General features: G+C 42.7%; 2 protein-coding genes across 5 annotated transcripts in view; one reads left to right on the top strand and one right to left on the bottom strand.

Moving 5' to 3' along the window:
* The window catches only part of si:dkey-12j5.1 (probable assembly chaperone of rpl4), a 162,413-nt gene extending 149,714 nt beyond the window's left edge, over nt 1-12,699 (bottom strand). The window contains exons 1-7 of the mRNA XM_035404803.1: nt 12,516-12,699; nt 11,970-12,079; nt 11,734-11,880; nt 7,122-7,271; nt 5,363-5,469; nt 3,818-3,941; nt 1,807-1,917 (exon numbers count right to left, since the gene is read on the bottom strand). Coding sequence (XP_035260694.1) covers nt 1,807-1,917; nt 3,818-3,941; nt 5,363-5,469; nt 7,122-7,271; nt 11,734-11,880; nt 11,970-12,079; nt 12,516-12,582 — 816 coding nt within the window. The 5' untranslated portion in view covers nt 12,583-12,699. The remainder of the gene's footprint in view (nt 1-1,806; nt 1,918-3,817; nt 3,942-5,362; nt 5,470-7,121; nt 7,272-11,733; nt 11,881-11,969; nt 12,080-12,515) is intronic.
* A 738-nt stretch (nt 12,700-13,437) lies between these two features.
* The window catches only part of mindy3 (MINDY lysine 48 deubiquitinase 3), a 38,924-nt gene continuing 37,392 nt past the window's right edge, over nt 13,438-14,969 (top strand). The window contains exons 1-3 of one of the 4 annotated variants that reach the window (XM_035404779.1): nt 13,438-13,686; nt 14,149-14,467; nt 14,778-14,857. In XM_035404779.1, the coding sequence (XP_035260670.1) occupies nt 14,374-14,467; nt 14,778-14,857 (174 nt within the window). In that variant the 5' untranslated portion in view covers nt 13,438-13,686; nt 14,149-14,373. Of the gene's footprint in view, nt 13,849-14,148; nt 14,468-14,777; nt 14,858-14,969 lie in introns of all 4 variants that reach the window. The other 3 variants (XM_035404759.1, XM_035404769.1, XM_035404789.1) reach the window with 3 other exon arrangements.

Below are 14,969 nucleotides of genomic sequence, written 5' to 3'. Positions count from 1 at the left end.
GCTGCTGTTAGGTTTTTTCTTTTACCAGCTCGTCAACTGAAGCAGCGACTACACCGTTAACCCCCCACACTTGGCTTCTTGGGCCTTGATTGGTTGTTGATTTTAGGGTGAGCACATAAACGAGCAGACCCTGTACTGCTACAGAACCAGGGTTGCAGACAGCTTGTCTAGTTTGCACCGTGTCGAGCTCGGCCAGCAGTGCCCCAAGGCTCTCCGCTTCTATGGTAGACCTAATGGCACATGAATAATGAACGTGCAAATCTCAATATTACATCATCCAAGCACGTATGAGACAATCCAATTTCAAGTATAAATAATTTCAAGACCACTTTAATTTCAATTTCAATTTTCAATTGGATCCTCTGCTCTCTCGGAAATCAAACTCGCGCAATGCAGGCCCACATTATCTTTCCATTACGCAGCCATTTTCAGATCTAGAACGGGGTACACATGCTGTCCTTTTAGGAGGGAAGTCCTGCCAGGTAAATTCCATAATGATGTAATAACTACATGACAGTGACAGCGTATTACATCGCTACCCTTCACCCCGTTCATCTTTATAGCCGTCCCCTCCACTGGACACGGCCACTTTCAAAACTGACCTTCAGCGCTAGCCTCTGGTATCGCTAAATCCAGATGACAGTGACAAACAACGCACTGCACGCTTGCTTTGAGAACAGGTGAAAGCCATTCCGGGCACTAATTGTTTTTCTCCGTGACCTCCGTGCGCAGTACAGGGCGATCACAGTATCGTGTCACGAGGAACACGGGCAAGCGCTAACCTTTCATAGCGCGCCGCCCGCTGCTTCGTTTGGCGGCTCTCGGAAATGCCACCGCTTTCATTTTTGATGAGGTTTACGCAGCTCGCGAGCCGGAATTCCTCCGCGGCGCGTCAGAATGTCTCTCTCTCTCCGTTAGAGCGGAATTCCAGCCAAAATCAACATTCTGACACGGTTTCATGACGCTTATGGATAATGCATGAGGTCAGAGAGAAGGCGACGCACGGAGACCGCTAATGATCCGGTGATCAGCTGTCAGAGCTACGACCTGGCGCTCCAGTACCGCGGCACGCGCGTAATGATTTTGTTAACATTCGCGCGCGTCATAAATCACGCCCAGCCACAGATTCCGACCGCGGCTCCCCGTTAGCCGCGTGGGGATCTCGCAACGCACACGCGTCTCTCTGCCGTGCTGCTGCAGGGCTCCAGGAACGGCGGGCTCAGGAGGAGGCCCTGCCTGGCCCCTCAGCAGCCTCGCCCTGCCAAACTGGAACCGTTTTCAGAGCCAGAGAAGTGGAGGCTCTCAGCTGCGGTCTGTTTCTGAACCTCGCTCCCATTCACTTTGCCTGAGCACCACTTCATGCTGAAGGAAAATCCTTTCACGTTTACTGTGCCATGTTATTTGCATTAGGGTGTATCCCCTTTAGTTTGCTCCTGGAGTTCAGGTATACCACACTGAAAGAAATGTAGTGTACTGTGTAGCGTAGGGTATATCATTTTTCAGGATAGGAAATTGCATGTAGAGTAAGGTATTGCATATTGTGTAGCATATTCTGAACAGTGAGCGTACTGTATAGCAGGGATCATCAACTCTGGCCCTCGAATCCAACTCCAGCCCTGGTTTTCTTTTCTCCCAGGTAATTAGTGCTACTGATTGGCCAGACTGTCTTCGCACCTGACTCCCAGGCAAAGGGAGGGTGGAAAACCAGCAGTTCTCGGCCCTCGAGGACCGTGAGTTGCTGATCCCTGCTGTATAGGGCACTGTGCATTGCACTGTATGTCATACTGAGTCAGAGCGTGCGTTCACCTGCTGGTGTTCTTCGTCCTCCGCGTCTTCCTCTCGCCCACACGGCTGAGCCTCGCTCGTCCGGCTCGGGAGCCACAGCGCCACGCTCCGCATCAGGAACTCCCGCCCCTCCTGCAACACACGGCCCCGGCAGCTTCAGTTCCCCCTTTCCCTGCTGCGCTGACGAGGCACGGCGCGCCTGACAACGGACGGCCCGGCTCGGGCTCCTCCAGCGCAAGCGCCGTCCATCGCCCGGGCAACCGCACCGGCGCTTCGCTCTTTCTGTTGGTTTGCCTCTCAAAGCCAATCATCCACTCCACGGGATGATGCAAGTGCGGGCTCCGGAACCATAACCCCCCCCCCCCCCCCCCAAAGTCAAACGGTTGGCATCTGTTGTGGACGACTTCTGTTTGCTATGAAAACACCTACGCAATTCATTCACTTACCCGATGACTGTTTAATTGACCTTCGAGTGGGTAAATATAGCTTAATATTTAAGGATAACTTGAGGTTTTTTTTTTCTGGCTCGGACCCAACGATTTCCACCATGCTGATCGGTAATGACACTAATTTTGTCACATATTGCTTTGTGCAGCTTTGGTCACCCCGAGAGCTGGTCCACTCCGCTCGTAGCCGGAAGGGAACAGTCATTTACGCAATTTTCCATCAGTCCATCCCCAGGCATTTGGTGTTCCAGTTGACAGGCTACTTATTTCAGCAGAACAATACACGGCTCTCAGTGAGAACTACGGCGAGAAGGGAAGTGCGCGACTCGCTGCCAAGGAAGTTACGGCAGTGAGCAACCGTACCAACACGCCCTCCTGTGCGCATGAATACAACCTGTCGCAGTGCAAGCAGGATTGCGTTTCTATAGTGCAGAAAAGTACCGACCATTAATGTAAAAGTTCAGAGCAATAACTGCTCACAGCTATCCATTAAATACATTTGTATATGCTAAATCAAGCTTTCAGTTGGTGGTAAAACCACATTTAGAAGCTATTTCCAGACTGGAGCGGTTCTCGGGGTCACCAACACTCCACAAAGAAAGTTTCACAAAATTAGTGTCATTACATGATCAGCGTGGTGGAAATAGTTCGGAAAAATGAGTCAATGAAATGGTTCATATATTAGTCACCCTTTAACTATATTGCTTTGAACGGTTTTCAAACTTTCGGTATTATTACATTCGCATCTGGCCATTATATGCAATATGATATGCAATGCAAACGAGATGTCAGGCATGCTGAATCAATCGGTGTATGCGCTTCCCTGGCTGGGTTAACTAGGAAACGAAGGCAAAAACAAAGCAATGGCAAAACAATCACATATCACTCATTACATCAAACGATAAGGCCAAAAAACACATCCACAGCAGTACACAAAAGGCGCTACATCAGGCTGCACCTGACTGAAAGGAAAACGAGAGACCAGGGGCCAAAGCGAATGTGCGCGAGAAACCAAAGAGCAAAGAGGGGCAACCTCCTTATGACACACTTGCCTTAACCCATTTTGCCACCTTGTGGCCATCACAGCTACTGCAGTCGAGCCAACTGATGGCTCCTCTAATTGTCTTCTGTTATCTGAAGCAACCACCCCCATATAGATATTCATCAGCGGTGATGAAGAAACTCTCAATCATAGAGAATTCCCGGGAATTCCTCAAGGAATGCATCTGTTGCATCTTAAAATCTTTATCTTGGGCACCACCGATTATGCTTGGTGCTTGGCAATGTTTAACAGCTTATAATTTCCCACAAGTCTTTGAATTTGTAGCAAAAGAACTGAAAAACTCACTCAAGCTCATTTTCACCACATTAAAATGCAATGAGTCCAGCAGTAACCAACGATACTACATGAACCTTTTCGGTTACTGGTGTGCTCTTCCCTGGTATCACTAGATCCCAATTAATCATTAGCAGATAATACCGGTGGAAACTTCTACAGTGCACAAAGAAATGAAAGAAATAAACAAAAAGCCATTTTTCACACCACGTTGCCCACGAGGAGAGTAAGGCCGGAGACGACCAGTCACCTGAACGTTCTCCGTGCTGAAGAGATAGCTGGCCATCAGCTGCAGGGCTTCTGGGTTGTCTGGGTCATACTGTAAAGCTCTCTCGATGGCCTCTTTGCACTTCTCCGCAGCACCCTCCTCCATACTGACAGGGGAAGATAAATACATAAACACATCACTTTTATCTGGTTCTGTTCTCTGGTATCCGTACAGCTGTTCAAAGTGTTATTTTGTTCATTATGCCATTATGTGTGGTGAAAAAAAATAAAATGCAAACTTGATGGATTTTACATTTCTAAAGGTCACAAGTGCAGTAGACGGTTCTGTTGCTTGACCACATTATGTGAGCTTGTTTGTCTGACTTGTAACTGGCTCTTAGACCATTCGTCATGCTTTTCTGTAGATAGGTTAAAAAGAGAAGCACCATCTGATTGCTCTCATGTTCTTCACTCCATTGCTCTGGACAAGGTGCAGATGCACTTGGACAAAACTTTGGTCAAATGAAAAAGAAATTATTGAATTTTACTCTGCTACCATAACTTGAGGCATGTGTTCAAACAAGTGCCACTCCACTTCCAACAGCCCTCATTTTTAGTTTCTCTTTTGTATCATAAAAAACGTTCTGAAAAGACATTAAGCAGCTTGTTCACTAGCTATTCATCAGCTTCATTATCTCACTCCATAGCATACCATTAAGCTTGAAAAAGCTTTGCAAGACCTGTGGATGTAAATGTTTAAGAGGGATCCTAAAACATCCTAAAAAATGATAAACAGGAACTCACAAAAATAAAGCCAAGATTTTTCAAATATTTCAGTTCAAAACATCTGAGGATAGACAGGAGGCAATATTTAAAATTCAGAGAATTTGGTTTCAATTATGGATGAGAAACAAATGTCCAGAAATGGTTGATTGACAAAATGTGGATGTTACACCTCGTGAAGAGGGTGAAATTAGACTCATCTCAGGTGGACAAATCCATGACAGCGCATCTAGGCTACAGGCAGCAACATTAAGTTAGCTTGTCTGCTAGCCAAAATGAAACAGAATCACCGTAGTGCATTGTGGATTTATTACACGCAAACAAACAAAAGTGAGAATGCAAGTGTGAAGCGCTGTGTGGCACAGTACTAAAACTTATGAGTGGAACACTTAGCATGCGTATTCATATGGACGCTAATTATCTGAGCAACACACACATATGCAAATTGCCATCTCAACAGTTATTTTTGTTCATTAGAAGAAATGTGAAAAGATGTGGCCATTCTCAGGTAATTACTGACAGGGTCTGCAATATGACAGGCAGAAATATGCTAGTTTCATGTTGTAACAGTCCCAATTTAACTTTGAACCGAGTATCCACATACTATTTGACTACAAAGAGTATCCAATTACAAAATAATCTTTACATTTAACCTCTAGTTTTAATGCAACCATTCGACATTGTCGACCTTTGAGCGGTCTTGCTGGGACCACATTGTCACTGTATGTTTTTTTTGTTTGTTTGTTTGTTTTTTCCAGGGTGAGTTGAATAAATATTCACAGGATAATGTGAGACAGAATGTTACCAGAGGTCAGTGAAGAATATCTCTGCCACCGAACAGAAGGCCACTGACACATCCTTCCCCGTCAGTTCTGGGTCGCGGTCCGAGACAGCAGCTGCCGCCCCTTCGGCCTTTCAGGTGAACAAAACAACCGTCACGTAACGCCCTTCAAAAAGTCTGTCCCATCCAGACTTTCCGCAAACATTTAATCACAAAAAAAGCCAAAAAAAACCTTTTAAATTTTGCATTAGAAATGGCCTTCAAATACTTCTCTAGGTTTTCGGCATATTTGTTCTGAATGGCTATTCACATAGTCCGTGGTGAGTCATTCAGAGGCATTGGGGAACCGATGAATAACGAATATTTGTGGTGCCAATAATATGTTTCAGGGATTTGCTATTTATTATCTGAAAATGTACTTCGAGAGTCCATCTTCACGTTTTAAAAGAACAAATGCCTTTCATTTAGGCTATATTGCCCCCTTGTGTGAGTCTACTGAACTGCATTATCAGACAGACAGAAGCAACTTCAAAGCAGAAGCTTTTTTTTAATAATAATTTCAAAACAATATGCCCCAAGTTATTTGCTGTAAGATCTAAAATGAGTGTTTCCACATGGGAATTTTCTCATGTTTAAACAAAACTTATGCAAGAGGAGCAGCAAGTTGACTTTTGTAATTACATGCAACTTGGGAATTTCTCACACATTTTTCTCACAAATATGGTAACACATATAAAACATCAAGAGACACTTTTGTCATAATATTCATTTGAAAGTTATATTTCAAGCAATCTACCGCCAATCAAAGGGTCAATAATACTGAAGGAATTCGTGATTTTAAACAACTGCAACCACCAATTTTCTGCAACCCAGGTCATGCAGTGACAAAGTGTTGTTTTTGTTCTATTCAAAGCTTTAATTGCACAGCTAGATCACTTATTTGGTTAAAGTAAAACAAATTGGTCACCAACCCAGATTCCACAATATCTGGAAGAATGTACTCTTATAAGCAACCAGGCGGTAATATTAGCTGTATTTAGGAACCTGTGAAGATGGGTATTTCAGGATGATGCCTCAACACCATTCACATAAATCATACATACGTTTGAGATGTGTATTATGAATGAATGGTTCTTCTCCTTGAATAACATTTAGAAGCTCCTTGGCTGTTTACAGTGTGACTTCTGTTAAAGATATACATTTCTGAAGCGATGAATCAGGAAATTTCAGTCTGATTGGCCACAGCAAGTCAGACTGATGTTCTGACTACCCAATCATTTGTCTTCAATACAGGCTTCTCAGGCACGTCCCTTGTTCCCTGCCCTAGTGCATCTCCTGTCTACACTAATGAAACTGGGTTCTTTCAGATGTCAGGAGACTAAGCTTGCTTTGAGCTGAGGTTCCTCATGCTCACAAAGAAATATCCATTAATGAAAAGGAGAGAAGGTCAGAAGTGTGCCAGAGGGACATGTTTTTACACGACATGTGGTTTTATAGGATAGTACCAGAGCTGGAACGAATCCCAAGAGCAACTGAGTTCTGGAGATTGAAGACAATTCCAATTCAATTCATCCATTTACATCCATTAACTGGAATTTAACTGAACTGCAAGGTGAATGCACAGCGCTGGAGGCCGATTTGGATTTTTAAACGGACCAGCTCCAAAAAATTGATTTAATCTCAACCTGGACTGTGCTGACATTTTATAAAACTGGTGGATAAAACAGAAATGGAGATTTTCAGCCTCCACCTCCTAAGAGCGCTCGGGCCTGAGGAAACTTACCGACTGCGTCCGCTCCTCCAGCGCGTTGAGCATGACCTCAATGCCTTTGCTGAAGTACTGCACAGCCTCCATGCCAGTGTGAATCTGGCCCAGGTACATGTACTTGCTGTGTCCCTCCTCTGGACTCAGCTCCACAGCTTTCAGGAACACGTACAAGGTGATTAAGGAGGCATCCACATTCGTTTCCCACAGCGCTAATAACAGCAATAACAGAGGATGGCTCACGCCACATCATCAGCCTAGGCAGCGTGTACATACAGTGCCCTCCAAAAAAAATGGGACCAGTAGAGTTAAATTTGTTATTTTTGCTATATACTTAATGCATTTGGATTTGAGATCAAAAGATGAATACGAGACAAAAGTACAGACAATCGCCTTTTATTTCATGGTAGTTACATCTGCATGTTTTACCATTTTCCAAAAACGGCCATTTCTGTTTTGAGTCTCAGCTGTGCGAAAACAAGTTAATGAATGACTGACAGGTGTTAACTGTTGCTCGGGTGTTAACTTTTTCATGGATTGTTCACGCATAAAAGAGAAGTGAGTGTGAGCTTTAGAAGTGAGGATTTAGCCATTGTTTTTATCTGAGAAGATTTCATTTGGAGTCAAGGCACACACCATTAAGACCAAAGGATTAACTGTGACTTAAAAAAAAAAAAAAAAAAAACTAATCTGAAAGCTGAAAGGACAGATTAATTCATTAAGGACAGCAGAGAAACTGTGTATATATATATCACATACAGCAGTTTGGGATGTCCTAAAAAAGAAAGAAACCACTGGACTCTGAAGAAAACACCACACAGGTTGGCCAAGGAAGACAACTGCAGTTGATGACAGAGCAATCCTAAGAGCTGTGAAGAAAACCCCTAAAACAACAGTCAGTGGCATTACCGGCAGTCTTCAGAGGCCAGGGGTGAAAATATCAAAAGTCACTGTACACAGAACACTTCCAGAGCAGAACTACAGAGGCTACACTGCAAGATGCAAACCTCTCAGCAGCAGAAAGAATCGAAAGGCCAGATGAGAATTCGCCAAAAAATACAGAAAGAAGCCAGAAGAGTTCTGGAAGTTTTATGGACAGATGAGGTCAAAATAACCCTTTACCAAAGCAGTGGAAAGCTGAAAGTTTGGAGAAAGGAACAGCCCATGACCCAAAGCATACCACCTCATCTGTGAAAAATGGAGGCGGGAGCATCATGGCTTGAGCATGTATGGCTGCTTCTGGAAAAGGCTCGCTCATTCTCATTGATGATGTAATGGAGGACAGCAGCAGTAGGATGAATTTCGAAGCGTAGACTAAATGTAAATGGTAAATGGTAAATGGACTGCATTTATATAGCGCTTTTATCCAAAGCGCTTTACAATTGATGCCTCTCATTCGCCAGAGCAGTTAGGGGTTAGGGGTTGTCTTGCTCAAGGACACTTCGACAAGACAATCGGTCTTACCTCCTGAGCTATGTCGCCCCTATGTGTCTAGCTATGTACAATAAGGCTGTCAAAAGTGCCATGAAATTGAGTTCGAATATTAGCTTTTGTAATTAGGTAGCGTTCGAATATATTCGAACATCATTTGCCTATAATTCACAAAAAAAGCTGCTTATTGTCGGGCGCAACATGCACGTGAGGCTCCCTCTAAACTGGCCTGCACACAACTGTGTGGCGCGTACGTGGAAAATCACGTCAAAGTAGTGATGTATAAAATTTCAACATTACTCGATTTGACCGTGGAAACGGTTGTGGCTCCATGTCAGGTCTTCACTTGACGTATGCATGCAAGTTCATTTTATAAATGAGCCTCCTGCAGTTTCTATAGCCTAATGCGCAAATAAATAAAGCACTTTCTCGTGGATGTAATTTGCCACAACTCGCCATTTATTAATCACAATAATAGGGAAATCATGTTTATAGGAAATCCCTGTTTATTTCTTAACACAAAAACTATTCAAACGGCTATGCCTGTAGCCTAAAACAACATAAATTACTTACTCTGTTTGTTTAACTTCTTTCATTATCCAGTTTTATCAAAATCTTCAGGACAGAAAGGAAACATAGCCTGCCATGGGAACATTATTTAGCCTAAATTGTTAGCTGCCCAGTAACGTTAGGTGTCCATGGAGCTGAAAGTATCACCGGAGGTTATTGGCAAGGAAAACCAGACGATCCACTTGCTCTGCAAAGCTTGCACGTAACTCTTGTCTTGTCCTTGACCTCGCCATTTATGGCCAATAAGCCGAAAATTCCCAAACAGGGCTTCTACTACCAGCTAGTGGGAACAACTCCTCCAATGCTGCTGCCATTTTCACCGTTATTTTTGATGTGACATAGGAAGTAACGTTAGCACAGGAAATGAACTTTGCGTGCATGAACATGACTCGCCGCATGAAATTAAAGCCTGTATATTTATGACAAAACGCGGAATCAAAAATTCGGGATCCAAAACTAATATTCCAATGGTCAAATTTAGGTTCGAATTTTTAAAAAAAAGTTTTTCGAATAGTTTTCGAACTTCAAATATTTTTTGACAGCCCTAATGTACTATGAAATTTCTCAGACCACATCACCCGATGCTGCATCCTGCAGCAAGACCATGACCCCAAAAAACACTGCCTGCACAACCACAGCATTCCTCAATGGGGAAAAAGTAGCAAGATTTGCGGGCAGAGGAGACCAAGATTCACTAGTATCAGTGATGGCAAGAGCAAAGTGTGGAGGCCAAAAGGTCTAAGATCCAAAGGACCCCCCACTTCTGTAAAACATGGTGGTGGGGATGTTATGGTTTGGGCATGCAAGGCTGCTACAGCTACTGGTTCACTTGTCTTCACTGATGATGTAACTGCTGATAGCAGCAGCAAAATGAATTCTGAAGCGCAGAGAAGCATCTTATATCGACTAAAGTTCAACCAAATGCCTCCAAACGCATTGGACAACACTTCACCCAGCTGCAAGACAATGATCCCGAACATACTGTTAAAGCAACAAAGGAGCTTTTTTTCAAAGCTAAAAACTGGAAAATTCTTGGCAGGCCAAGTCATTCACCTTATCAAAATCCAATTTAGAGATAAGTCACTCACCAGGATGTAGGCACACCATAAAAAGAAGAATTACACCCGCATAACCTCACCAAAAGAAGCAAACCACTGGTATGCCTCAAGAACAGAACAGCCAACTTTAGCAAACTTTACTTTTAGGTGAAGTTTGCTAAAAGTACATTAAAAAGTATTAGCTGACTACAAGGGTCCGAAAGCACCCTCCTCATCTGTGAAACATGGTGGAGGTACAGTAGTTATGGCTTGGGCATGTATGGTTGCCACTGGAACTAGCTCACCTGTCTTCTGTGATGATGTGACTGCTGATGGCAGCAGCACGATGAATTCTGAAGTTAACAGAAACATCTTATCTGCTCAGATTCAACCAAATGCCTCAAATCACATTGAATGGCACTTAATCTTTCAGTAGGACAGTGACCCCAAACATACTGCTAAAGCAACCAATTAGATTTTCAGGGACAAAAAGTGTAATGTTCAAGACTGGCCAAGTCAATCACTCATCCTGAATCCAATTTAACGTGTGTTTCACATGCTGAAGACAAGACCGAAGGCAAAATATCCTAGAAGCGAACAGGAACTGAAGATGGCTTCAGTACAAAACTGGCAGGGCAACACCAGGGAAGATAACCAGTGTCTGGTGATGCCTATGAGTCTCAGATTTGAGGCAGTATTTGAATGTAAAGGATTTGCAACCAAGTACTAAATATGACAACTTTCGTTTAGATTATGTTAATTTGTCCCATTACATTTGCTCTCCTACCCTCAAATTAAAGCTGGCAGTCTGTACTTTAACCTCATATTCATTGTTTTATTTCAAATCCAATGTGCCGGAGCATAGAACCAAAACAGATATTGTGCCACTGTCCCAATACATTTACGTGTAAATGCACATATAACATAAAACATACATACAACAATATATACAAAACCAAGGATCTCAGGTAGCATATCTACCTAAAGCATTGTTACTCGGTACACCCATGTGCCCCGCAAACTGGAATCAATTCCCGTCAGAGCCAGTGCCAACTATGGCTAAGAGTCTCACAAGATTATTTGTCAAATTTGCTATACAACACTGCCACCCAGGGTGGGACCTTCTGCGTGACTACTGTCTGCCTGTACTGTCCTCTGGCCCAAGAGCCACATATTTCATAGAATCAAAATAATGTACGTCTAGCATGCACGTTTTGGAGGACAAACATGGTTTTTACATGTTTACTCCACAAAACTCAACCCTACATTGCTATTACACAACACTTGACAAGATGTTTAGGTTTACACTTGAGCACATGGACAGTAAAGGTACTTTGCTGATTAACTGAAGCCCTATATCAGAAAGGTTCCGCACAATGTAAGAGCAGTGTCCGTGGTTTATAAGACTAGATCGGAGCATTCTTTCCAATTCACAGACATTATCCACCATCATTGTAAAATAACAGGACACATTTTTCAGTGTGCATCTTGTTTGATTAAAAAAATCTGCAAATGATAATGTTACACAAATCACTAAAGAGCATATTCATACTGCTTAATCTACTAATATGTACACTTTGGTAAAAGGATATCTGCTTGGCCTTTTCCACATTTCCAAGCTCTGCACAAATGTTTCCCAGCATGTCTAGGATTTTAAGATTTGTTGGTTCGATGTCCAGAGCACGCTGACAGAACATCTGGGCCATTTCAAAATTGAAGTTATCAATGCATTCTTCAGTCTAAAACAGAGAAAAAAAATTATAATTATATGTTTACACGTTTGCACTGGACAAAAGTGTTACTCTGCTGAAGTGCCTTTTCCCTCTACCTTTTCCAGTAACTGTTCCGTAGAGTACTTCTCAGCAGTTTTCTTCTTGGCTTTTTCCTGCATCTTGAACTTCATCCTCTCTTGACCAGATAAGCCTCTCTGCTCAGGGTCTTTTGGATACGCACAAAAAAAAGAAATTGCTGATCTAGTCACCAGTTTCATGCAAGATATCCGAGAGTCATGTAAGGTTTACGCCACAAGATGCAATGTTGATGTACACCATGGTCGTTAGACGCTTCTTCTAGGAGCAGCCGGCAACACTAGCAACGGGTATTTGGACAACTGTGGACGTACGTCATCAGAATGAAACTAGAGCATACAGTACAGTTAACAGACTAGCTAGATACAACATACTCAAAATTTACAAATCCTGAGCTGATTTTCGAGACGCATGGAACTCAGCTAATGTTATCTTAATTTGGGATCGAGCCGGCTGAAATCTATCCTAGTATATCAAACGTGCCATGCGTGTTTGGCTAGGTAGCCAAGTGAGTGGCTACCTTCAAATTCTGTCACACGGCAAACCTGAAACTAAGTATGACAAACCTCTGTCTGGATGTCGTTCTTTCCTTCTTGGTTTGTTTTTCTTTTTACTCTTCGCTTGACCTCCCATTTTATCTACTTTCCAGGTTCTCCTCAGATAACTTGGTCTGGAAACCTATTTTTCACGCGTGTGATTCGGCTACGACTACGGAATATGGTCGAGGACGAAAAGTACGAAATTATGGTAACGCTCTTCCTATGACAGTTGTAGTAGGAAGCCACTAGGCTTTGTAACAATTTCCTCAAAATAAATGATAAATAAATTAAAATTACGAAATTGCCTGCACCTCGACTTACTGGAAAATATACTCCGGTAAAAGAAATGTTCGACTTCTGTATGCAGTAGAGAATATGCGCTCTAAGCGAGAAAGCACTTTTAAGGTCTGCGACTGGAAACGTTCTAAAAAGGTTAATAGCCCTTAAATAGGCTAAGTGTGACCAGAATCGACAAATAAAGCAATAAGTCGCACGATGTGCATAACCTTGTTTAATAGCAGGGAGTGTGTATTTATGCACATGCTCTGACGTTTTAATATTATATAAAGCCTGGAGTATCAACCCAACACAGGCTATATTTGTAATAAGTCACTATAAAAGAACAAAACCAATTTATAAAACGTCTGAAACATGTGAATAACTAAAATAAGTGCTTAACATGATTCTATAAAATACCAAACGGCAGAATAAAATATTTTGAAGTTGAGCCCTAAACTATACATGACGTCATTTTTATGAAGTCATTTGAAATGCTTTACCATTACCATTACCATTGATACGGTATCCACAAATGGTGTTGCGGGTCATGAAGGCGGGAAGAGCGGTTGTGATAGCAACGCGTTTGACTGATGTTTAAAATGAGCCTATGGTAAGCCACAGCGCTGTCATGTGGGGCGTCTGAATGCGTGACGCATAGGGAACATTCTGGATTTGGACCAATCCCCTATCTACATTTACGTTTAGCCCACATTTGTAAGAGTTGTAGTAAATAGAATGAGTGGGAAGTGGAGATAGTAATACTGAAATAGCTAATAAGTCAACATTGTGCTACAGCAAAAACATTTTGTCTTGGAAAGAAAATTCAACCAATTGTAGCCTAGATACGAAACTGAATTTACATTGCATACAACCGGTTCCATTGGATGAAGCTCGCTAGCCAGCTAAGGAGCAAAATAGGGTATTTGACTATCTGCTAAGCTAGCTATTAATTCAGCACAGACCATACGACTGGTGATTCGTTGTTGATTATTTTTGTTGCAGTCAGTTACGTCGGGGCCTCGGACATCGTATGAGGTAACTTAGCTCGTTGGTTATCCGTTGCAGTCCTGCTAACGAGCAGGTCAGTTTGGCGGCCTGTTCCAGTTGGCCAGTATGGCCCAGACATCTAGTTTTCGAGCTGGTAGTAAGGTATAATTTAGCTAACGTTTTATTCATTGTGTATCATCAATGAGAAGGGTCAAACTGCCATGTCACAGACAATGAGTCCTGTATATAGCTAGCGAGATAGCGTTCAGCTAACCTTCGCAGGGAAAAACGATTAAAACAGAATTCTATTTTGTAGCTAGCCATCCACCTAGCCAAAGATCACGGTTATGTTCAGTCTGGATGTTCCAAAAGTATCTTTCCATTTGTCTTTTAGGTGATAGCTACTGTTTTGCCACGAGCCACCACTGTGGCAAATGCCACCGAGCTTGCCATTACGCGGAAGGAGACTGATTGCCAGTCTTGAAGAAAGGTGCTAGCACTAGCTAGTCGGCTAACTACTTCTTGAGGGGACCCTCGCTGGGTGCCTGGTGTGCATGCACTGCATTTTAAGTCCTTTTGAGCTACTCCGTGTCAAGATCCGTATTGAAGACATTAGAAAATGTCTGATCTCAACAAAGAAGTAGTCGACCTGGTGTGGGGAAGACAAACCAGCAGTGGCATGACAGACGCGCTGTTCAGGAGATGGACACAAGGTATTTACATTCGCTAGTCAATTTAGCTAGCTAGTGAGCAAAGTTTCGGAGTCTCTGTCACAAACCTTTATCTCTTTGAACTGCTAAGAGTTTGCTAGCTAAATAAGTAACTTATCTAACTGGTACACCTTAGCTAACGTTAGTGCTTTAATTCGATTTATTTAGCTGCGTTCACGCATTAACTATTTACGACATGCATGCATTAACCATTTACGATTTAAAGGAGACAAAACCTTAAACTACGGGGCTTAATGCGGTTTAAGTTATATAGCTATATAGGCTTCGTAGCTGACTTGAAATCTCGTTCAAGGGTTTGTATTCAGTGAGGCGGAGCGCACAGCGTTGGAGCAGTTTGAAGGGGGCCCTTGCGCAGTGATAGCACCTGTTCAGGTTGGTCACATTCGATGCAGTTATAAGTTTTTATGGCCAAGTTATGTGGGACAATGTTCGATTTAAGACAACAGGGACGACCTTGTATGATTTAACAATGATTGATTTAATT

This window comes from Anguilla anguilla, chromosome 1 (assembly GCF_013347855.1).
Source record: "Anguilla anguilla isolate fAngAng1 chromosome 1, fAngAng1.pri, whole genome shotgun sequence".
In the NCBI taxonomy this organism is placed as follows: domain Eukaryota; kingdom Metazoa; phylum Chordata; class Actinopteri; order Anguilliformes; family Anguillidae; genus Anguilla; species Anguilla anguilla.
Note: the sequence above shows the minus strand (reverse complement) of the source record. Positions and strands in the feature narration are given on the sequence as shown.